The sequence below is a fragment of the Podarcis gaigeae genome (assembly GCF_964106915.1).
Source record: "Podarcis gaigeae genome assembly, chromosome: 6".
NCBI lineage: Eukaryota > Metazoa > Chordata > Lepidosauria > Squamata > Lacertidae > Podarcis > Podarcis gaigeae.
The window spans coordinates 25,340,408-25,364,541 of NC_139682.1; the positions used below are offsets into that span (position 1 = coordinate 25,340,408).

At 41.3% G+C, this 24,134-nt stretch overlaps 1 protein-coding gene across 3 annotated transcripts in view; it reads right to left on the reverse strand.

The window, feature by feature from the left end:
- The window catches only part of DHX35 (DEAH-box helicase 35), a 38,249-nt gene extending 14,564 nt beyond the window's left edge, over positions 1-23,685 (reverse strand). For 2 of the 3 annotated variants that reach the window (XM_083746205.1, XM_083746204.1), the window contains exons 1-13: positions 23,538-23,684; positions 15,615-15,748; positions 15,161-15,253; positions 14,357-14,434; positions 10,856-10,960; positions 10,286-10,347; positions 8,648-8,717; positions 7,968-8,027; positions 6,048-6,160; positions 4,204-4,300; positions 1,741-1,899; positions 671-881; positions 37-161 (exon numbers count right to left, since the gene is read on the reverse strand). In XM_083746205.1, the coding sequence (XP_083602331.1) occupies positions 37-161; positions 671-881; positions 1,741-1,899; positions 4,204-4,300; positions 6,048-6,160; positions 7,968-8,027; positions 8,648-8,717; positions 10,286-10,347; positions 10,856-10,960; positions 14,357-14,434; positions 15,161-15,253; positions 15,615-15,748; positions 23,538-23,577 (1,347 nt within the window). In that variant the 5' untranslated portion in view covers positions 23,578-23,684. Of the gene's footprint in view, positions 1-36; positions 162-670; positions 882-1,740; positions 1,900-4,203; positions 4,301-5,598; positions 5,827-6,047; positions 6,161-7,967; positions 8,028-8,647; positions 8,718-10,285; positions 10,348-10,855; positions 10,961-14,356; positions 14,435-15,160; positions 15,254-15,614; positions 15,749-23,537 lie in introns of all 3 variants that reach the window. The other variant, XM_083746203.1, reaches the window with a different exon arrangement.
- Positions 23,686-24,134: the final 449 nt, after the last annotated feature.

Genomic DNA, 24,134 nt, shown 5'->3' on the forward strand with positions numbered 1-24,134 from the left:
GAGCACGGAAAAATTAAACAAGAATCCCATACTTACTGAGAGGAAAGGAAATCTAAGCACATTGTCAATTCCTAAAGCCTTGAGCTGCAAGATGACTGGTGCCAGGTTACTGCGCTGCATCTCGGGAATGGTGGACTGTGGCAACTTCTCAAAGTCTTCCTCTGTGAAGAGGGCACACGTTTCAAAATGCAAATCTTTCAAGTCAAAAACCTCTACAACATTCCAGAACTTAAGAAAAAACAAGAATAAACAAGACATTCCTAATGTTAACCATTATGCTTAGTAAGGAATTGAGATAAACAAGACAACTTAACTAAACAAGACGATGTTGGCAAAAGGTGTTTGAAGAAGGTAATTTTGCAGTATCTGGTGCCTGAGAATTTTTATCTAAATGCTAAAGCGAGTATTGAACATGTCAAGCATGTAGAATCAGAGATGGAAGGGTTTGAATCAGGTGAAAAAGGCCTGCAAAGTGAATGTTTCTGAGAAATGTAAACAGAGGGAAACTGATGGAAAGGGGTTTTCCCATCCCTTCTCACCTGGGCAATCCCTGGTGCCCACACCCAACCCCAAATACAGCAAGCTGGAGAGGAGAGGAAAGATTTTTAAGTACAGTGCCACCCAAGCCACAAACAAAAGAGCAAAGCTTTAAGTGTTACACACACTTCACCTGTGTAAAGTCTGTAGCATTTTCCTGAGCGGTTCCGGCCTGCACGACCTGCTCTCTGATTGGCAGAGGCCTTTGATACTGGGACAACCACAAGGCATTCAATAGCTGTTTTTGGATTATACGCACGGAGTTTCACAAAGCCACAGTCAATCACAAATGAAATTCCATTGATTGTGATGGACGTTTCTGCAATATTAGTGGCCACTATCACCTGAAAGAATAAAGAAAGCCAGTTTGTTTGGGATTTATTATGCTTGCTGATTCCTGACTAGCTAAGTTTAAGAAAATAAAAGCAGAAAAAGTTTGATATAAAGGGGGAATCACAATAATGGGATTCTAATTCAAAAAGTTTTCTAGGAGTGGTTAGGCTAGCAGCAATAATGCTTGCCTGAAAAGCTGCATTAAAGAAAAGAACTAAGCACACACACACACACACACACAAAACCCTGAAGGTGCTGCAAAATAGAGAGCCGTTGATTTGTGTAAGGGCAGATATGTACTCTGGAGCTGAGAAGAAAAGCACAAAGTCTTCAAAGAATTAAATAAGATAAAATAAAGCATTCACTACAAACAACTTGGGTGGGCATCGTCGCAGGGCAGGGGTTGTAGTCTTGCATTCAGCATTTTGAGGGAAGTAAATGAGCTACCATGAACTGCAGAGGCAAAGCATAGAGATGATTAACCTCTAAGCCAGCCCTTCTCAACCTTGGATCACCGTATGCTATTGGACTACAACCCCCATCATCCATAACTAGCAGGGGCAGCAGTCAGAGATGATGAGAGTGGTAGTCCAACAACATCAGGGACTGCAAGGTTGAGAAAGGCTGCTCTAAGCAATATAAAAAATGAGTAAAAATTCTTGTTTAACAAGAAGGGTACATGGAGTTGATCCCAAGAGGGAGACTTACAGAAAACCCTATAGCATCAGTTACCAAATGTAACGTGGGGAAATGCATTGTTATCATGTGGTTACCAAATGCCATGTGGCGAAACATTAATCGACAGTGGGCAATGCCACCAATTCGCAAGCACGGTGCCCTATTCATTTATGACAACGGAAGCAAGTTTACCTTTCTAACGTTGGGAGATACCCTCTCAAACACTTTCATCTGCTCAGTAGCAGGTAATCCTGCATACATTGGAAGAACTCGCAGGTGTCTTTTCATCCCTGTGCGAGCAAGGACCCGGGCCTGTTCTATCAGCATAGAAACAACTGTTTCCACTTCCTCCTAGAAAAGAATCAATATAAGTGACAGATCAAAATGCATTTAAGCTCCAATATCATATCATGGACACTGAAGCAGATTTAGAGAATTTAAAAAACAAAATACTTTAGTGTCTTGCTAGAATTTCTTCTCACGTGTTATTTAAAAGCTGCCAGATGACTGGCGATCTTTATCTTTATCCAATACTCCATGGGTAGGCAAACTAAGGCCCAGGGGCTGGATCCAGCCCAATCACCTTCTAAATCCGGCCCGTGGACGGTCTGGGAATCAGTGTGTTTTTATATGAGTAGAATGTGTCCTTTTATTTGAAATGCATCTCTGGGTTATTTGTGGGGCCTTCCTGGTGTTTTTACATGAGTAGAATGTGTGCTTTTATTTAAAATGCATCTCTGGGTTATTTGTGGGGCATAGGAAATCGTTAATTTTTATTTTTATTTTCATAATCTAGACTGGCCCCCCATAAGGTCTGAGGGACCGGCCCCCTGCTGGAAAAGTCTGCTGACCCCTGCAATTACTGTGTCTTATCGTTCCATTCCAGCAGACACACAAGAATGAGAATCCGACTTTGCAGTTCATGCTTAAAGGCTGCATAACATCCAACCTCCGAATCACAAGTTATCAAGAGGTCTGCTTTGTATACAACAAACAATGACAAGAGGATGCACAAGTGATTTCTGCTTTTTCTCTCTCTCTTGACTGAACTAAGATTTTCTTGTGATGAGAACTGCAAGCTTCAGCAGCTAGCTGGACCACACAGTGGGATAGTTCCAGAACCCCCCCCCCCTTCCACATTACAAGCTGTAGCAGGGAAAGACAACTTTTAACTGCAAATACTTTCGTTTAAAAAATCGTTCAGCCTTTCAATTGACCAAAATAACTATGCTTTCTCCATTTCTGGAACTCCAAAAAGGAGTTCCATAATCGCACATAATTATTTCATACAGGTAATACAATTGTTATGATTAATTTGGAGGTACTGTAATAAATTTTCTTTCTCCCTGGGTAGTAGAACAGTTCATACTAGCAGTACAAGTGACAGTCTTCAGAATCTACATGTTTTAATGGCATCTCCATTTGAGATTGCAGCTTCCAAAAATCTGAAACACACAGGCCAAATTCCCTCTATATTGTCAAAATTATTTCAGGGAATTTTTAACACTTGTGATTTGCCAAGTCAAGTGCGCTCCACTGCATCTCCTGTCACTACAGCCTACATTGTATCTGTGCAACAAGGAAGGCATACTGTGTTAGAGACAGAAATACACATGGTGCTACAACCGTGGACACAGTTTGTAGAGGAGGAAGCATAATGCTGGTGTAGTTCTCTCCTGTACATCATCATTACTACTTTCACAAGTTGCTGCTATGATCAATTAAAGCCAAAGAGCACAGGCACCAGTTCAGACACATCCAGGGCTGGAAAAGCAAATGGACCACATCTGAGGATCTTAACAGAAAGGAATGCTAAATTTGCATGGTATTGTTGTACAATAGGAGTAGCTTGCAGAGTAATAATAATAATTTATTATTTATACACCCCCCCAATCTGGCTGAGTTTCCCCAGCCACTCTGAGCAGCTCCCAATCAAGTGTTAAAAACAATACAGCATTAAATAGTAAAAACTTCCCTAAACAGGGCTGCCTTAAGATGTCTTTTAAAAATAGGATAGCTGCTTATTTCCTTGACATTTGATGGGAGGGAGTTCCACAGAGCGGGTGCCACTACCAAGAAGGCCTCTGTCTGGTTCACTGTAACTTAACTTCTCGCAATGAGGGAATTGCCAGAAGGCCCTCGGAGCTGGGCCTCAGTGTCCGGGCTGAACGATGGGGGTGGAGACACTCCTTCAGGTATACTGGACAGAGGCCATTTAGGCTTTAAAGGTCAGCACCAACACTTTGAATTGTGCTCGGAAACGTACTGGGAGCCAATGCAGATCGCTCAGGACCGGTGTTATATGGTCCCGGCAGAGTAAGTGGGAAGCTCAAGCTGTACTGAAATACAACTGATTGAATGAACTGAAATATGGCTGCTGAAGCAAAACCATACTAAGCAGGTGGAAGCAGGCAAATTACAGTAGAAGCTTCCCAAATACCACAGTGGTATTTCACAGTTTAGTATAACCCCAAACAGGTGTATGCAGCAACCCTAAATTCTAGAATTATTGAAACTACCATTTTACATCCTTGCTCCCTCTCACACACATTCTGCATTAAAAAAATGTTTTCAGAATTATTGCACAGCACAATGTGAACATATCTTATACCAAAGTAACAATTTCAACAGGACAAACATTTCTGTTGTGTCTACCTGGCCAGTTAAAAATGCCAGTATATCCCCATCACCTTCTGTCTGATGAATTTTCATAACAGTTTCCACAGTTGATTTCACATAATCTGGAACAGGACTGTTGGAAAAAGCATAGACATGAGTTTCAAGTAAGGAAGGCAAAACTTGCTCTTATCACCAGGATAAAAAAAGGGAATATATAGTTAGATTTTCATAAGTAATACAGACAGCTCACATACTTGAAGTATGCTTGATACATGACCTAAAAATTAGTCCTGGCGCTAGCTGGACCTTTCTGAGTTCTTCACAAGTCACTTAAAATAACTTCACTAGTTTCTTTGACATGATCACAAATCCTGAATGTCTGTATCTAGAGAGTCCTCCATCTCTATATCACATACACGCACAATAATTTATTTCACAATTGCAGAAAAACAGTTCAATCAATATGTTGCTTTGACATCTAAACAAGTTACTTTTTTAAACAGTTCAGTTGTACTTATATTTGCCTACAAAGCACTCAGCATTGTAAAAACACACAAAATTGCTTCTTACTACCTGAATAAATTCTATGCATCTATTATAAGGGCCTGCAATATCCAATTTAACACAACAAGCAAATTTTGTAAGAGACTCTAACATGCAGAGAAGGCATTCAATATGGCATTTCCCTATATGAAAATTTACATCTAACTATGGACTGGATCACACATGGAAGCTTAATACTCAATGCCTGCATCATGTGATCTTGCATATGCAAGAGGGTCATCACAGATAAAACGCCATCCACAGAATTTCCATACCACATCATACAAAAGCTTTCCAGTGAAATCAGTGCACCCAGTCAGCTGGTAGAACCAAGCATATAGGAATCAAGTTATGTACATGCACATATGAGGCAGCCCTATATGCACTAGTAAGTAGCCAGGTGTTGTTGTTTTTTTAAATCAAATAGCTGTCCTAGTTTTCCTCAGAAAGGAATGGAAATTTGTATATTTAAAAATATTAAAATAAAAATTGGAGAGATTGGAAATTCAAGCTTCTAATATTTGCATAATACGCAATCACCTCATACAGTGTTTAAGGAATGAAAAACAAAGGACTAAATTACTACACCCATATATACGCACTGCTTCATGCATCTAGTGATACAATAAGCCCTGAAGACTGTCTGCTGGTTCAGCTACCCCAGACTAACATGGCTACTCTCCCAGAATGCTTTGCCACTGTTACTTGAGCATTCCTCAAAGATGCCTGACACAAACATAGTAACGTCGCAAGAACATAAAAGGGACACGATTCACAAAGCACACGATTATCCGCCTATGACACCCACATTTCCTTGCCCAGCGCAAGCACAAAAGCAAGCACTGTGTGTGCAGGGGTAAAAAAACGAGCCCACTTCTGCCACCGGACCTGTCCATCTCCTTCTGTGGAGGAGGAGGAGAGAGGGCATGAAGGTGCTGCCAGGTTTGCCCATATCCCTTCTGTGGAGGGGGAAGGGAAGGACTAAGATTCCAGGGGAGGAAAAGCATGAAGATTCCACCGAGTCCCCGTAGCACTCGTCTGAAGTCTGCTCCAGCTGGCCGGTGCAGAAGGGGACGGGGGAAGGTTCCCGAAGCCCTCCTCCACTGAAGTCTGCGCCTGTTGCTCACAAAATAGGAGAAAGACACATTCAATTGGAAAGCAAGATTTCAGGTTTACATCCTCAACGTGCCGGTACCCATGTAAAGACAACTCTTTAAAATAATACCTAAGGTCCGTTTAACGCTTCCCTTTCCCGCCCAGACTTTTGGTCGACAAGCGGGTGTCACAAGATGCACGCTCCTCTAGTCACCACTTACGAGTATTAAACAGGAACAGACCTCTGAATGTAGAAGACATCCACTGGAAATGTTCGCCCTTCCACTGTAAGGATCATGCTGGTATCTTTGCTTGGGTCACTGGTCTCATTTTGGTTAAAGAAATCCCTAAATTTCTAGGGCAAAGATAGCAAACATTTTTTTGAAAATCAGTGTGTTATTTAAAAGAGTCCAGTTCCTAACTCAGGAGCCAAAAGTAGGGTGTTGCTACTTTTCTCTTTCAAAATATAAGCATAGAGAGGGACCTAACTAACTCGTTCTGTCACTGGCAAGGATTTCTGCTTGAGCAATGGACCTGCCCCCATTCATCTCCCTGTGGGTGTTCCTTGCCCTCCTCACATCTGCTCTGGAAGACTGGGGAAACCCCCAGATCAAGTTTAAGAGACACATGGCGAGTTCAACTGCTTAAGTGGAAATCCTTACACTGACAGAACAGATTAGTTGGATATCACCTGTTATTTTCTAGAAAGCAAGACATTACTGTGAGCAACGTATGTTCCAGATGACTTCGTTTACTTATCTGCACATGTATGGAAGAGCATACAGTCCTGGGATTTAAGAAGAACTTTTCCTCCTAGTGCTGTGTTGTGATTGAGAGGAAAAAACATCCCAGGTAACCTGGCAAAGACACCTACAATCCCTCATGTATCGCTGCAAGCAGCTGGTGACAGGATGCACAAAGAGGGAGAAGACTTCTGGCACAGTTTTTGCTGGTGGTGGTAAATTGACATTAGTTCCTGCTAGGCTACTTAGAATGACTTAGGCAGGTCTGACCCAGCTTGCAGGCTCAGATTTGCCACCCCAGCTCAGAACATATGGAGGTCCAGCAATTTAATCCATCTCTGTGAACTTCTGATATTTTATGCTGCTACAAAACATACTTCAATATATAACCTAATAACATTAACAAGTACATTTCCCCATAACTAGTGCTGAAATATTTTTCAAAGTAGCAACCAGTCTAGGTATCCTTGGTTTTGTAATTTCTTCCTAATTTGCTTAATCAAGTAATTATCAGATGTTTTGGAGAAAATGTGGCTGACTATAGAAGTTTTAAGTTGTGTTAAGAATGTAAATGGTGCAGCCTTTTGATTTTTAATCAAAAACAGAAAAAAACAGATCAACCTGAAAGAATGCAAAAGTTGCAATTTCTGCAATAACTATTTCATAAATATGAATAAATCTAATCCCTTTTTAAATAAACTGACCACACAATTTCACAAATTGGGTATTATCTGCTCTAGAACCTTCTAAAAGGGATTCATTTCACAGAGTTCAGGGAAATAGCGTGTAGTGTAACCCAAAACTAACAGCAATTAAGCTTAAACTTTATGCACATTAGTAACAGCAGATTAAGTGTAGGCAATACAATCTAAATTTTATTTTACTTGGATTGGAAATACAAATCTTAATGGCTTCATAAATGTTCACCTCAAAGGAAAGCAAGCATTTCAGCTGCGAAAGTTATCTGGGTGAGATTAAAATGAAAGCTGAAAACCCTTTCCCCCTTCCACCACCTCCAAAATTTTCATTGTTAAGAAATTGGTTCCCCTGCCCAAACTGAATGCGGGTAGGGAGAGAGACCCAGTAAGTTAATGGGAGTTAACATAAAAACTTAACAGTGATTTTGTTCAACTGCCAACTATTCTGATGGGGTTTGGTCTGCCTCTGCATGAATGTGTTGATTAGGCTACCATGTCCCATACTCTACTGAAGAGGACCTCCAGATGTTGTTAGCCTCTAACTCTCATCAGCCCCAGTCAATATAGCTAGTGATAAAAGATGATAGGAGATGCCAACATCTGGGGGGGGGCACAGGCTCCCCATTATTCTTCTATAGAATGAAATACAAGATGATAATTGTTTCATTTTCTATCAGAAATAAAATGGGGAAATTATTTGAATCTAATATGTTAGTTCTACCTCTGCATCCAGTGTAGCTGATGCAACAATCAGGCGAAGGTCTCCTCGTTTCTTTTGAACCTGTGAGACACAGCAGGGGGTTTTTAATCCTCAATTATGATTAATCACCACAGAATCCCAGAACTGTTTGTATAATTTAAGAATGACATTGGTCTGCATACAAAAACAATAGACAAATCAAGTATCTCTATTTTCCAGAAAATGACTTATCCTATTCAGAGTACATGCATTGCAAACCAAGCCAGATATTCCCACATTTGAAAATCATGTAGGTGTATGAGCTTAAGTAGTATGCTACCACTAAAATAATCCTCACCACCAGTGTATCATGCTTACAAACCTTAGGAAAATGTTTTATGAAATGATGCTAGCACTGTTTGTCTTAAAGGCCTGTAAACTATTAACAAGTATGGTAGGATTCATGTTGCTATTTCCATCAGAACTGTGCCTTCAAGAATAGCATCCATTATGAAAATCAACTCAAAATTAGCACCATTGCAAGCTTAACAGAGCAGCAAACTCTTTGATAGTAGGACCAAGGTAATCAGCTCACAAACACAGGCAACTGAATAGACACTCTGAGCAGGTTATAATTCTAGAAACATTATAATCTTTTGCTCAATTCAGAAATTAAATAAATGTGGGAGAATGGAGGTAGGATGCACAAAGAGAGCTCTAACCTTTTTTAATAAGCCAATGGCAATATCTGTATATAAGGTCCTCTCGTGGGCTTCATCCAACATGATGACACTGAATCAAAGAGAAAAGAGCAGAGTTCCAATTATGAGATATCAATGAAAGCTGAAATTAAGTCCACCTGAAAAATTCCAATTTACCAAGTGTAACACATTATATAATAGGCACAATTCAAATAATTATGGAAGTAGAATGCAAGCTGATCTTGAAAGTCACACATTTATGACTCAGCTGAATTTAAAACTCCAGCAGAGCTGCAATAACCATAAATTAAACACGACTGGGGGGGGGGGGGGAATGGAATGGGTAATGAAATGCTAGGGATAGTTTTTCTTAAGACAATGACTCCTTATGGTAAAAGTACAAAATGTGAGGCCTGAAGATTGTGCGTGCAAGTTCATTTATACCAGGGACAGGGAACCAGTTTCAGCTTAAGGGCCACATTTCCTTATGAGCAACCTTTGGGAGGCCGCATGTCAGTGTTAGGATATAGTTCCGTTCCTCCTTAAAAGGGAACAGGCATGACTATTGTATGTCACATGCCTGTTTACTTCCAGCACTTGCTGGGAACTTCTCTTTGTATATAGCTTTTGCATTACTGCTGTTTTGCTAGAGACGAAGGAAAGCAGACATGCTTTCCTTTGTTCCTGAACTATGCTTAATAAAATGCTGTACATTATGCTTACACATTTCTCTGTCCGCCTCTTCTGCTGTGAGAAGATTTACGCACTCTGCTGATAAAGCATGCATGGGTCTCTAAATGTTTCTGAGGCTCGTGTCGCTAATTGATGCTGTTCCAAGGGAGACCAGCTGCCGGCCAGTGGCTGGAGCCAGCTGGGGGCCAGCCTGATGCCCCCATCTTCCCGGCAATAGCCCAACAGTCAGTACAGGTGGGGACAGAGGTAAAACTGGGTGTGACTACAGTACTGGGTAATAACAGTGGGTGGAGCAACAAATGTGACTCTTTCCTCGGTTCAGCGCATTACTGAGAACAGAACAGAAATCGTGCCCCATTAGCTAAAGTGGTGCTTCAGATTAAGAACAGTTTCAGGTTAAGAACGGACCTCCAGAACAAATTAAGTTCTTAACCCGAGGTACCACTGTACATTCCAACCACACAAGAGTCAGGGGTTTCTACACAGACACCCCTCCATCTGCCACCCGGACAAGAAGAAGGCATTAACACAGTTCAATGACACATCTGCGCCTGGCAAATGTAGTCAAGGACAGCACAGAACAGGACTGGTGAAGGGTACAGCTGGGGCAAGGGTGTGTGGCCTGAGAGGAGGCCCAAGAGCTGGATGCAGAAGCCTAGACATCTGCATTCAGCCCCTGGGACAGAGGTTCTTCAACCCTGACGAACTGTAGTATTCCTCTGGGATCAAGGGCACTGTACTTCATTGGTGCTGCTCCTAATTTGATGCACGATTACAGAAGGTGGTGCTCGGAATTTATTGTTTTATTAAGTTCTGCAAGCATCCATGGCAAATTGCAGAACAATAAGCAAAATGAAAAGTTAATCACTGCTACCAAACTAAAGATAAATGTGAGCAAAAGGAAAAAAAGGGGGGGAGCCTTACATCATTAATATATACAGCAGTTAAAAGGGTTGTTAGCCTAACCTGTATCTTGTTAGCAATGGATCAGCCATCATCTCTCTCACCAGCATCCCATCAGTCAGGAACTAAAACACAGATACAAGAACAATCGACGACTTGTTTGGCAACTTCAGCAGCACAAAACTCTAGACAACAGATACACAATTCCCTGCATTTCCAAAGTTCAGAGCCAAGAATGCATCTTTATGAAGCCAGGAAAGCAGTATCCACATACAAGAAGGTACCAGTGTGATTGTGGGAACTCCAAATTGTGTAGAAGTGCCAAGCAACTTTATCTAACAACAGAAAGCTAGGTGGGGGTGAAGGGAAATGGAGTCCACTGGAGAAGGGCACGGCTACCTATCTGGAATACTGAACAGGTGCTGCAACATGTACATTTTTGCAGGTTTCTCTTGCATCTACTGCGTTTTCTCAGCCTATGAATCTCTACTGGGTATGTATGGTGCTATGTATAGTGCTGAGTATGGAATAGTGTTTCAGTGCTGGGTAGACATTTCACTGGATTAGGAAGATAAAGCAAGGGACACAAATTTCTGCACCTATGGGTCACAGGCATTTGTTCAAAGATGTTACCTTAATCCTTGTAGCTTGTGGATCAGTACAATCATCAAATCGTATGCAGTACCCAACTTCATGACCCAGCAAGGCACCCCTTTCCTCAGCTACCCGGCCTGCGATCTAATAGAAGAAGAAGGAGGCGGAAGTTTGAAACTGTAGACATCAAACAAAACTTAATTATTAAATTAGGCCTCATTAATAATAATTGACATATGTCTGTAGTTAGAAATTGAATTCAGCTGATTTGGTTAAACTGAGCTAATCCTGTTGGACAATTATATAACTTCTGCACAAGCATCCCTCGTATGACAGGGATCTTTTAGGATCAGTGGAGTTGCAATTACTGTGCTTCTACAGGGACTGCACAACCTACAGGTTTAGCACAACCTATATTTGAAAACTCTACTCATATTAGTGACTGAACACAAGGTTTTGATTGCCCAAACAATAATAGTAATAAATTAATTTTTTTATTATTTATACACACCATCAAACTCAAAAAGCTGACACTGGAACATCAATGTAGCTAGAATCCATTTATACAGCAGGCAGGCTATTTATAATGCACGTATTCTCTCAATTACAATCAACCACTTGACTCTGGATGAATTCTAGTTGTGCCAGATGTAGCCCCAGGATATAACAGCCTACAATTGTATTAGCAGTTAGGCTGGCGCTTCATAATGTATTAACACTTTCCCTAGTATCCCTCAGTGCCTTGCATGCATCGCAAGACTTCTCAAATGGTCACAGATAAAAACATCTCCTCTCAGGAACCACTTATACAGTGCTGGCTTACTGTCAGCCTATGTGAATTAAAAAATAGGATTGATGAATGGTTAGAAATAAGAAGGTGGAATCATACAGTCAGCTTAATTCCTGGATAAATGGATTAACAGCTAGCTTTCCGCCCTCTCAATTTTCATACTTTCCTAATTCAAAAGACAACATTTTGAATGGCAAAGGTCTCAACATTAAAATGCCTGAACATATACAACTAGGTTTTTCAACCCAGAAGGCCACTGCTCAAGGATAAGGGTCTCAAACACACCACCAGTTTTTAGCACCCAAAAGAGTGGGGTCTACCCACCAAATGTTATGCCACAATACATCCCTGCCATTTTTTAGTGCGGCAGAACTTTCCTGTTTTGGCATAGGAGACTAATGTAACCACTTCTACAGACCTATTTTTAGAATGCTTGGCTATTTCCAAAGCATAAGTTGCACAAAAGCACTGAAGCCTTTTCTGTGTACATTATCTTCATTATTTTCTGTGTACATTATCTTCCCATTGTCCCTTTCTTCTCTATGTTTTCGGGCAATATATTTTCATCTCCTGCACTCCCAATATTTCCAGCTTACTGAAGAGAGAGAGACTAACAAGCATAAAAACCCCTCACACTTCATATGAATAGAAAAACTGCATTGCACAAAGCCAAACCACTTGTCCACTAGCCCAGTACTGTCTGTTACGTTTGGCAACAGCTTTCCTACAGAGGAAATTCCTAGCTCAGCTACCTGAACTCCCTTAACTGGAGATGGCAGGCTGAAAATTGAATCTGCAGTAGCCACTCGAAACTGAAAATTGAATCCTCTGCAACCACTCAAAAACTGAACTAGGCTTCCTCCCCATGTCATGCTTATGTTTCTTCAAGACTGCTTTCTCTAACAATGTTCTTATCAGCAATAAGCAGCCCACTCTAAAAATCAATTTCAATTAGTTATAGTGCTACAAATGAAAGCACAAACTGGATCTATGAAAGGCTTTTGTGCCAAAGGCTTAAATATCCAAGAACGTTTCACATTTGTTCATCAAAATGGGCCATATGGTAAAACTATGCAGCCTTGAAACAAACTAAAAAGAAGCATAAAAATGCAAATCCAAATTATGTGTAAATACACAGCCTGGAGCACATTTTAGAAGAGGCACAAATTCTCTCTAAAGAGAATGCCTGTAATATAGCATTCTATCTATCTATCTATCTATCTATCTATCTATCTATTTAAAAAGTCCTGCACATCGTAACTGCTAGTTCAATATTTTGTAAAATAACAATGACAACTACCTTTCTGGGCAAAGAACAATCACACAATAAATGAACAAGGGCTGCAAAAATGTTAAATATTTTCTGCACCCTACTTCAAGCCCTTGTAATAAAAAAAATATGAACCATGTTTTAATGGTTACATGCTTCTTTGGATCCTGTACAAAGCTGTTCTCACCTCCCTAACTTCCTACTTTTAATTACAGGTAGATAGGCGTGTTGGTCTGCCGTAGTCGAAACAAAATTAAAAAATACCTTCCAGTAGCACCTTAGAGACCAACTAAGATTGTAATTGGTACGAGCTTCTGTGTGCATGCACACTTCTTCAGATACTCAGCTCATACCAATAACAAACTTAGCTGGTCTCTAAGGTGCTACTGAAAGGAATTTTTTAAATTTTGTTCCTATTTTTTTATATATATAATTTTTATTAAGGATTTTCTTGTTTTACAGAAGTGTAGTGCCTCGTATTTTTTTCTTCTTCTTCCATGTAACATTTTTACAAATCCGTTTCATTTGTTGAGGCATTAGGGGGAGAAGAAAAAAGAAAGAAAAAAGAAAGGGGGGTGGAGAGAGGGAAGATGTATGGGGGTGGGGTCGGGTGGCGGTGTTTCTATTATGTTTAATGTATGTAGAGTTTGGTGTCAGCGTTGCTTGTGTTGTTCACTTGTGTTCCTTTGGTGGTGAGAGAGGTTGGGGTTGGCCTAGGGTGTGATTGTTTGCTTGTGATTGGCTGTGGTGATCTTTGTTTTCGTGTGTGAGTGAGGTGTGTGTGTGTTTTGGATCAGGTTAGCCATATTGATTTGTATGCTGTTGGTGGATTATTGTCATTGTCCTGTTGGGCTGTGTATGTGATAAAGGGGAGCCATACCGGGGTGAAGGCGTCTTTTAAGCTGATGATTTTTAAACTGCTATTCACTGCATCTCCTCGAAGTAAAATCTTTTGCATGACCATGATGTTATTCCAGCAAATGGCTTCCATTGAGAGACCCACAGGATGTGACAGTTTAAACCCATCGACAAAAAACTGGAAGCAGGACAGCAAATCCTGAGAAAGAAGCTTTCACCAATACTTGCTCAATGTTTCAGTCAAAACAAGAAGGAATTCTTCACCAGAATTCGTGCTCAATTGTGAAGGGGAAAGAAACAAATTACTTTGTTCTTACTACACACGTCATTAGGAAGGAGGGGAAACTGGGCCAACATCCTATTGCAAAGATTTTCACTGAAAACATAGGGCCTTGAGCAAGTCAGCATCTGTCAGACTCTGTGTCAGAAGACAATCAGTTACGGAGCCCAGTTAAGGTCCCATTACCACATGGATTTTAATGAGATTCAGGAATGCTTAGCTATGCACTGGGTTGTGCCAAAACACAGTTATACAAAACAGTGCTATACAAAAGGTTAGAACATATTATCATTCCCCAAAAGAATAATGCATAGACAAATAGGTTGAACTGGAGGCACTCACTGAAACACAAGCAACTCTCCGGGGTTGTGTTACTCCCACCACTCTCCCTTCGGCAGTCCAGCCAGCTTCTGTTAGATACTGTAATGAGGAAACAAAGTTATTAACCTACAGTAGATGGTATAAAAATTCTAAGTTAAATAGTTGCACTAGCAGAAGCTGGTCCAACAATTCCTGTTAGCACAAGGAACCTACCTGCCTCTCCTATCGATCTAAGTTCACAGCCTGGGGCCAGGGTACCTGAAGGATCACCTGTCTCCACATGTTCCTGTTGTACACTATGATCCTCATAAGAATTTCACAAGTTCTCCTACTATCTAGGGCATTGTGAGGGGTTTTAAGGGGGGGGAGGGAACGGTCAGTGGTGGTGCCCCAGTTTTGGAATGCCTTCCTCAGAGAGACTTGTCAGGCACATAATGAAGACGTCATATTATCTCATAACTTTAATTTGATCCATTTTGTAGATGCTGTATTGCACCCAACACTGTCCATGCTAAGATGCTCATGCAACAGGACTTCCAACTTCTTCATCTCTCCTCTGCAGCCTTCTAGGTGCCCTCAAAATCTGCTTTAGCGCTAGGGGACCCTCCAGAGAAAATATGGACTGCATGCAGGAGAAAAAAAGGTGAAGTCCCATTGTTAGAGCAGAAGTCCATTTATACAATGTTGGACTCTGTTCTTTGCATTTATACTGCTTTTATATATTCTTCTGCTTTTATTGTACTTGCAAACTACCCTCTGTACTGGGTTGAAGGGTAAGAATATAAATTCCTACAGATGAAGAAAAATGAATCATTTCATACTCACTTGAGGAATCTGAGTGCTTTTCCCACATCCTGTTTCTCCAACAATCACCAATGTCTGATAATTTTCTACCAGATAAAGGATGTGATTTCTAAGCTGAAAGAAAAATAGATATTCAAATGTGATTTAGAATGACTGAAGAAAACATGTTCAAAACATCAACTGAGAGAAGTGTTTGCACAAAAACAGCATAGATTACAACCTAGCACAAACTCCTTAAAAGCCCACTGAATCCAACATGTGCCTAAACTGATAGCGGGACGTGTGCATTTTCATCCACTTGGAGTTACTGTACAAAATAATTGAATGTTCTAAAAAACTGTTTTGCAGAGAAATGCACTTTCTATGTTGCAAATGCACTATCATTTTTCATACTGCAAAGAAAATGTAGAAGAAATGGTAGAATACCCAGAAGATAATGTGCACGATAATGCAAAGTACTTAAAGAAATTGATACCTTAAAAACTGGTAGTTTTTGCCTCTGTTGTTCAATAGAAAGGGAAACATATGGATTATAGATCACTGAAACACTAGAGCTTTCACCAGCGCTCTGTCTCTCCTCTGAAAGGCTGACACCAGGCCCTTCTGTCCCTGTATGACCAAATAAATAAATGTCACTACTAATAGGATGACAAGACTTTTAGACAAATGCAAAGAAAGTGGAAAGATAAGTTTATCAGAATTAACCTCTGTAGCTTTTTTAACATCCAAGGCTATCATGCAAGGGAGAATTACAAACCAGTGTGAATTCTAAGATATTCAAAATTTGTTTGTTTAAACCACTAGACATAGCTTGCATGTGACCCTTAGCCAGTCTCAGTACAGCACACCAAGCCCCAGGAAGTCCCACCCACCTTTCCCCACTGCCCAGCTGATCTTCCATGGGGAGGATTGAGTATCTATACATAACCAGTGTGTGTCTGTGTGAGCAATGCAAGGCCTATAAAACCTTGCCCCCATTTTTATGTAAACAGGTTTTACCGAGTTAAATAGAGCCTTCCAACACTGTCACACTATGTGGATGGTATTGGCAGTCAGCTGGGTACTTGTAATGTAGAATCCTTCATGAAGTTTTAAATTTATTTTTCTGTCAAAAACTTCGCTGGACTGGTCATGTGCGGATTCCTGATGATCGTCTTCCAAAGCAACTACTCTATTCTGAACTTAAAAATGGAAAGCATAATGCTGGTGGCCAACAAAAACGGTTTAAAGACTGTCTCAAGGCAAATCTAAAAAAATGTAGTATAAACACTGACAATTGGGAAACACTGGCCTGCAAGCACTCCAGTTGGAGAACAGCCTTTACCAAAGGTGTCATGGGCTTTGAAGACACTCAAACTCAGGACGCAAGGGAGAAACGTGCTAAGAGGAAGGCACACTTGGCAAACCCACACCGTGATCAACTCCTGCCCGGAAACCAATGTCCCCACTGTGGAAGGACGTGTGGATCCAGAATTGGCCTCCACAGTCACTTACGGACTCATTGTGAAAACCGTGTTTATGGAAGACAATCTTACTCGGCTACAAGTGATCGCCAAAGAAGAAGAAGAAGAATGTAGAATCATAACTTCTGTTGCAAAGGATCCAGGTGTCTACTCCATTGAACAGAAAAACCTGGGAGTCTGCTGCTGGCAGCCATCCAGCTCCAAGGTAGTTATGAAGCTGGAACAATCCACAGGAAAGGATATCACACCATTTAATATTGCCAAGTAACGTGTCAGTTAAGGCCCTTAACAGCTGTAATTTCCTGACATTTTGGAGACTGAGTGAACATGGAGAGCTCTTAAAGATGACATGTTAAACCAAAAGGTTTTAGTTATTTGAATTTGGGTGCATTCTGAGAAGGCTTTTCCTACAACTCTCTCATCAGGCAAACTTAAAATTGAAAATGAGAAACTGGTGAGAAAAGGGAAGAAATACCCACATTAAAAAGAAGCGAGACACCATTCAGAACAGCAGGATTGCCTATTGGGACCAATTTAATAATTGAAATAAGGTTAGAAAAACGTGTTCCAACATTTTCCTAATCATGCCCCTGTGTCTTTAATGGGACTGCCACTGTTTGTCTGTAACAACTAGTGTATTCAGTGACATTAGCAGGGGGTCATGCTGGTTCTCATAGTGTACAATCAACCCAGCTAATTTCTATGGCTGTTAAAATCTCAGAAGCAGGAGTGACTGGGGGTTTTCTAGGTAAGTTGGCAAGCCTTTATTTAAAAGCTTGCAAAATAAAAAAGGAGAAAATTCAGCATATTTAGCACATGCCATTTTCTAACTACAAGACACAGAACTTCCCCACTCCCTCATTTCTCTTTATTAATGATGGAATGCAGTTCACCACACTCTAACAAATTATGCATTTATTTATGAGTATGCCCTACTGAGTGGGACGCAGGTGGCGTGGGACGCAGGTGGCGCTGTGGGTTAAAGCCTCAGCGCCTAGGACTTGCCGATCGAAAGGTCGGCGGTTCGAATCCCTGCGGCGGGGTGCGCTCCCGCTGCTCGGTCCCAGCGCCTGCCAACCTAGCAGTTCGAAAGCACCTCCGGGTGCAAGTAGATAAATAGGGACCGCTTACCAGCGGGAAGGTAAACGGCGTTTCCGTGTGCGGCTCTGGCTCGCCAGAGCAGCGATGTCACGCTGGCCACGTGACCCGGAAGTGTCTCCGGACAGCGCTGGCCCCTGGCCTCTTGAGTGAGATGGGCGCACAACCCCAGAGTCTGGCAAGACTGGCCCGTACGGGCAGGGGTACCTTTACCTTTACCTATGCCCTACTGATATCAATAATGATTACTTTTGAGTAGGCATGCACAGAAGCCAACTGTAAGGCCCAATCCTAAATGCATTCATTGAACAGGGACCAGAAGACAGCAATTCTATGTACATTTATTAAGAAATAATTTCACTGAATCCAGTATGGCTTAGCTCCATAAGAAGTGTGCTGATGATGACAGAGCCTGCTCAACTCAAGACTTATCACGCATATAGGATGCATGTTTCAAGATGTTTTATCTTTTCGAAGGCTCACTTAATAATGCCCGCAACAACTACAAACAAACATTTAGTCAGAAATAAATTTACCTTTCAAAACCATATCATTAATCCTTGTGGATTTGCTGCAGATTACTAAAGAGCTACTGACAGCTGTAAGTGCTGAATCATGCAACTGATGTTCCAAGGAGAAAACAACAACACCCCCATCATTATGGATATGCATAATTTGCAGTTTTCCCTACGCAAGTTCATTGAGATGCCCTTCAGTTTGTAGGAGCTATGCCATATGGTTGCAGAACACAATAAATGAAAACCTCTAATTATGCCAGGCTGACTTAGGCCCAGTCAGGATACATTTCCAGGAGAGTATGAGCAGCACTCAAGTAGCATGTGTGTGTATATATCCTTGCAATCACAATTTTGAAGATCCCCATGCACCCAGTTTTTCCTGACACATTTACATATGTGTCCATATGCATGGGGTGGTATTTGACTAGGTTTATTCACAGTACTCCTACTGAATTAATGAACACGACTTGTTTAGTCGTGTCCAACTCTTCGTGACCCCATGGACCAGAGCACACCAGGCACTCCTGTCTTCCACTGCCTCCCGCAGAACATGACTAAACTAGGTCAATTAATTTCAATGGGTCTTCTCTGAGTAAAACTTAACAGTGTGTTTTCTGTTAGTATAAACATGTATGTCTGGTAATATATGTCATGATGGTCAAGTTGTTATTTTGTAGAGTAGCACTGTTTATCATTCACGAGCTTCTCGGTAGTTGGTTAGTTTACAGCCCAACCTTCTACTTCATTAAGCTCAGATGTGATGGTGACTTTTAGTTCTAGGAAACTTCAAAGATTTTGTCGATTTGTCAAAAGTAGTTCAGAACTGCATAGCCATAATGACAAGCATGAAACTTTCCTCACTATGCATCAGCATCCCAACACATTTGGTAGCCAATATGCTTCAATTGGATGTTCTTCTTGATGTTTTGGACAAACTGAAGATCATCTCTGGGTGATTTCTTATTCAAGGACAAATCATTGCCATGACTTGTTGTTGACGCAACTGTGCAGCACTAAATGGTCCCAAAGAAACCAGCACGCCTCAAACAAACTAGATCTTACTTGGGAAAGGTATCAGCATGGGGACAATACAGGCATAATGCAGAATTCAATACTTGTCCTGCTAACAAACCCATTGAACCAGTTACAGAAGCTGCTGAATTGCAACTTATCACCAAACTCAAAACCATGGAGAGACCTGGTCTGAACAAAGACATTGGATTCTTATCTCATTATACATGACAAAGCCATTTTTCACCTTCTCACTCCTTGCTTTTTCCTGTAAGACCTATTGCAGTCGTTAAGAGTCGTCAACAGGCTCATCACAGCTATCTGCCAATCACCCATTCCCACCACCCTTCTGAGTAATACCCCTCCCCACCTTCTCACTATATAGAAGGGTCTGGTAACTTCTGTTTCAGTGTATCTGAAGAAGTGTGCATGCACACGAAAGCTCATACCAAGAACTAACTTAGTTGGTCTTTAAGGTGCTACTGGAAGGAATTTTTTTTGTTTAAACCCATTGAAGTTAATAAACGTGACTACCTTTGGTTTTATCAATTTCAATGGGTCGCTGAGGAGGGCTTAATTTTATACAACTCATAATTGATAGCTAATGTTTCACATTCATTATACATCTGCCACCATATTCTACAGGTGCACAAAAAATGAATTCAGGCAATAATGAAGTAATTGGTCACTTCCAAATTATTCCTGCAGAGGCAATAAGAGCCATTACTTCCCAGCCTGTTTCTCGTCAGTTCCAATTAAAAATATCTGAGAGTTCAAGCACAATCTTTGTTAAAACTTGGCTCATGCTGGTGATCAATAGAAGCAACACAATGTCCAAAGATGTATCATAAATATATATGGCATGAATCATGTACATCACTTCTGCAAATGCAATGTTCTTGTCAGAAGCTAACAAAAGAATTGGTAGAACCTAAAATCCAATCAAATTATAGTTTCTATGGCAGTCAAGGTCATAAGAGTTGGAAGGTTTAATTTGCAACATTGCCTGTGGTAAATAAACGGCAGTATAATACTTAACAAAAAACACTTTCAGATTAAATTTACCATCCAGTATGCTCAAAAGAACCAGTTTCAAAAAGCAGCAATAATTTCCTCAATGCCAATCAATATGCGTAGATAAAATTACCAAGCATATAGAAGAGCAGGTCTTGCTGGAGCAAGACTGACTAGCATCTGACTAACCTTTTTGAGTGTGTCAGTGAGCATGTAGATAGGGGAAAATCTGGAAAAATATTGTGTACTTCAACTTTCAAAAAACTTTTGATGAAGTCCCTCACCAATGACTCCTGAATAAATTTGCAATCACGTAATATGAGGCAAGAAATCTGCTTTATGAATCAGCAACAGGTTAGAGAACAGAAAACAAGAATAGGAACAAACATCCAATTCTCATGCTAGGGATCTTTAGGAAAGGAACTGAAAATAAATCTGTTAGTATCACACTGCCTTCATACAAATATATGGTTGACTATCCTAGAAATATTACAGTGGTACCTCGGGTTAAGTACTTAATTCGTTCCAGAGGTCCGTTCTTAACCTGAAACTGTTCTTAACCTGAAGCACCACTTTAGCTAATGTGGCCTCCTGCTGCAGCCGCGCCAGCGACACACAATTTTTGTTCTTATCCTGAAGCAAAGTTCTTAACCCGAGGTACTATTTCTGGGTTAGCGGAGTCTGTAAGCTGAAGTGTCTGAAACCTGAAGTGTCTGTAACCCAAGGTACCACTGTATTCACATTTCCAGTTGCTATGCCCAAAAAAGGATATTAAACAGAAAAGGGTGCTGAAAGGAGTAAAAAACCAGTGCTGGAGCAACTCCCGGATGAAGACAGATTTTTATTTTTTTTTAGGTTAGACAGAATGTGAGTAAAGGTCATGATAAAATTAGGCAAGGTCTAGTGAAGGTTTTCTCCCTCTTCCATAATACTAGAATTTGGGGACATTCAATGAAGCTGAATGTTGATTTAGGACAGTCATAGGATAGTAGTTGTCTGATTAAGTTTCCTAGCCTAGCTCAAAGATCAATCCTATCAGAGGCAGCTTTAGGGTGCGGCGCCACAACAATGCTGTAGAACGGAGCGCAAGTAAGGGCACCAAATTTTAGCATCACAGAGGGCGCCGCTGAAATTTGAGAGCCCAAAGTCCACCACTGATCCTCTGCATGTTGATTCAGAAAAGAGACCCACTAAGTTCAATTGAGCTCCCTCTCAGGTGAGTAAGTAAGATTGCAATGAGTTGACTTAAACAATTTCACATATACCCAAAACAAACATTTACATAACAATAACAGTGCAATCATATGCATGTTTACTCAGCAGTAAATTTAAATGTGTTCAGTTGGCCTTACTCCCATGTAAGTGTGTACAGGATTGCAGCCTAAAGGCTATTATTTATATTTGTTCTACCAAAGTGGAAGCATAACTCTCCCAATTACTTACACTCCTGTGCAGCACTTTCTTTATGATAGCAACAGTGCAAACAAAAATGTGTAATAAGTTCTGACTAGGCACAAAGAAATATACACTAAAAGAAACTATTACTACAAACACTGTTCTTGAATTTTTGGGCAGGTTAGCTCCAGACCCCAAAGTGAGCAATACTCTAATTTAAATAAATATTAATAGGCCTATAAAATTTCATCCACGCAGTGAAACACTGTCTGCTAATTATCCTTCACGCCAGGACAATCATCTCAAGAGCATCATGCATATATCAAAGAGGTAGCATGCAGATTGCTTAGCACTGCAGAAACCCTTTACTGCTAAGTTTGTATTGTTTCATAAGCCATGAGGACGGGATCTAATTTCACCAGATGAAAATGTTGACCTTGTTGCTTTTTCAGTCACACACAAACTTTTCCTAATATTTCACAGATGTCCCTTGTTTTCAAATTTTGCCTTTTTAACATTGTGCAGAAATCAATATGGAAACATTCTATATTATTATTACAGCTCTGTGCAACAAATTACATATATGGTTTAAACTTCTCCCATTTGTTTGAATCATTGCGTTAACATCTGTTGAAACAAGCATGTTTTCGTTTGATAAACTGTAGGCAGAAAAGATGCAAATCCGATCACTGCTAGGTTTAAACTGAAAAAGTCCCATGGTTTATAATACAGCTTTCTTCCAAGTGGCAGGGTAGAAGTATGACAATTAAATATAAGGATTGCAGTCTTGCCATATGAACATTTACCCCAAGGTAAATTGCACTGAGCAGAATAGAGTTCCTAATGAGCCTGGTTCGGAATGGGAACCCAGAATGAGGTTCTTTGCCTATTAAGCTGAGTGTAGGCTCATTATGCTTCATTCATTCATTCATATTAAATTTCTATACCATGCTTCGACGATCACATGGCAGTTAACACAAAAATACACTACATAGTAATAAACACGATAACCCACCCCCCCAGTTTAAAAGGCCATAGATTGTTTAATTAGCTAGGAAGAAGAGGAATGTTTTTGCCTTATATAACATACGATTGGGGGGCAGGGGTTCAAAGTGGTTTTGAGTACCTATTAACAGGTAGCAGTGAAACTGAAAGAGGACTCCAACACATACCCTCCCCCTCACTGCAATATACTATACCTATCTAGTTATCTATCCAGTGCTTTTTTTTCTAAAAAATAAATAAATGGGGTACTCTCATTTTCTTACTCATATTGAAATAATGCCCCTCAATGAGGCCAAACTTAGATTCACAAAATGTTTAGGGGTATGCGTCCCCCTAGAAAGAAGCACTGTACCTACCTACCTACCTACCTACCTATCTATCATCTATCTCTATCTAGCTATATCCCACCAGGATGCTGGGAGTAGCGCTATAAGCTCCGTTTACAGCACAGCTCACTCGAACACCCGTTTTTTCAAACCAGCAACAACAGCGTAAGGATGGCGAGGGTGAAGGTGCTCTCGAGCACGTGCAGAGTACCCCCTCTCACGCCGCCACGTTCCCGAGAAAGGACCGTTAAGGAGCCTCACACGCCTGCAGTGTTTTTATTTTGGTTTGTTCCACGAATACACGGCCTGGGGTTGGGGTGGGGGGGATGGTTATCCACCCCGCCCACCCCCAGACAATGCATCCTTTGCAGCGCCGAGCGAAAGAGAAACAGGCTTCTCCTCCTCTCCGTCCTCCGCAAGGAAACCGCCTCGCAGCATTCCGGACCCCGCCCACCGAGCCCTTCAGCCGCCCGAAGAGGCGCTTCCGCCAAAGCTTCCCCCAGCGCCCCCCCCCACCCCCCAGCTTCTCGCACTCCCACCCCCCTTCCCCAAGAGGTTCAGCCCTTACCCGGCTTCCAAAACTTCAGCGGACCGACGGGCGCCGCCATCTTGGGGTGAAAGGTCAAAAGGAAGCGAAGGAGCCCGCTCCGCAGCAGCGCGGCCCCCGGGTGCGCGTCACGTGACCGGGGAGTGCTTTGCTATTGGATGCGGGGTTGCCATAGTTGCTTTAACTCTCAGGCTCGAGCCACTGCCGCCTCCTTGCCAGCCAGGCTGGCTGCGAAGGAAAGAGCGGGAGCTTTGCTTTTTTGTACGGTGCTGCATCATGAACAAATGCAAAGCCTTGCGTGGTATTTGCAGTCGGCCCTAATAAAAGCCCTGTCCTGTTGTACTGTTCTGTATCCAAAATAAAGAATCAGGCGTCTCTGCCGCTTTGCTTCACTTTGCTTTGGTTGCATTCTGTCCGTTGGGAAAACCTAGCGAATTCCAAACGGGCTCTCTGCATCCCATAAGGAGCAAGAGCCGCTTTATTTTGTCCTTTTCAACACCATTTGCGGCGCAGGACTCCCGTGGCAGGCAGTGAGAATGGCACGCTACGAGCGAGGCACCCAAGAAGCTTTCCCTTCTTATTTATAATTATAATAATAATGTTATGATTTATACCCCG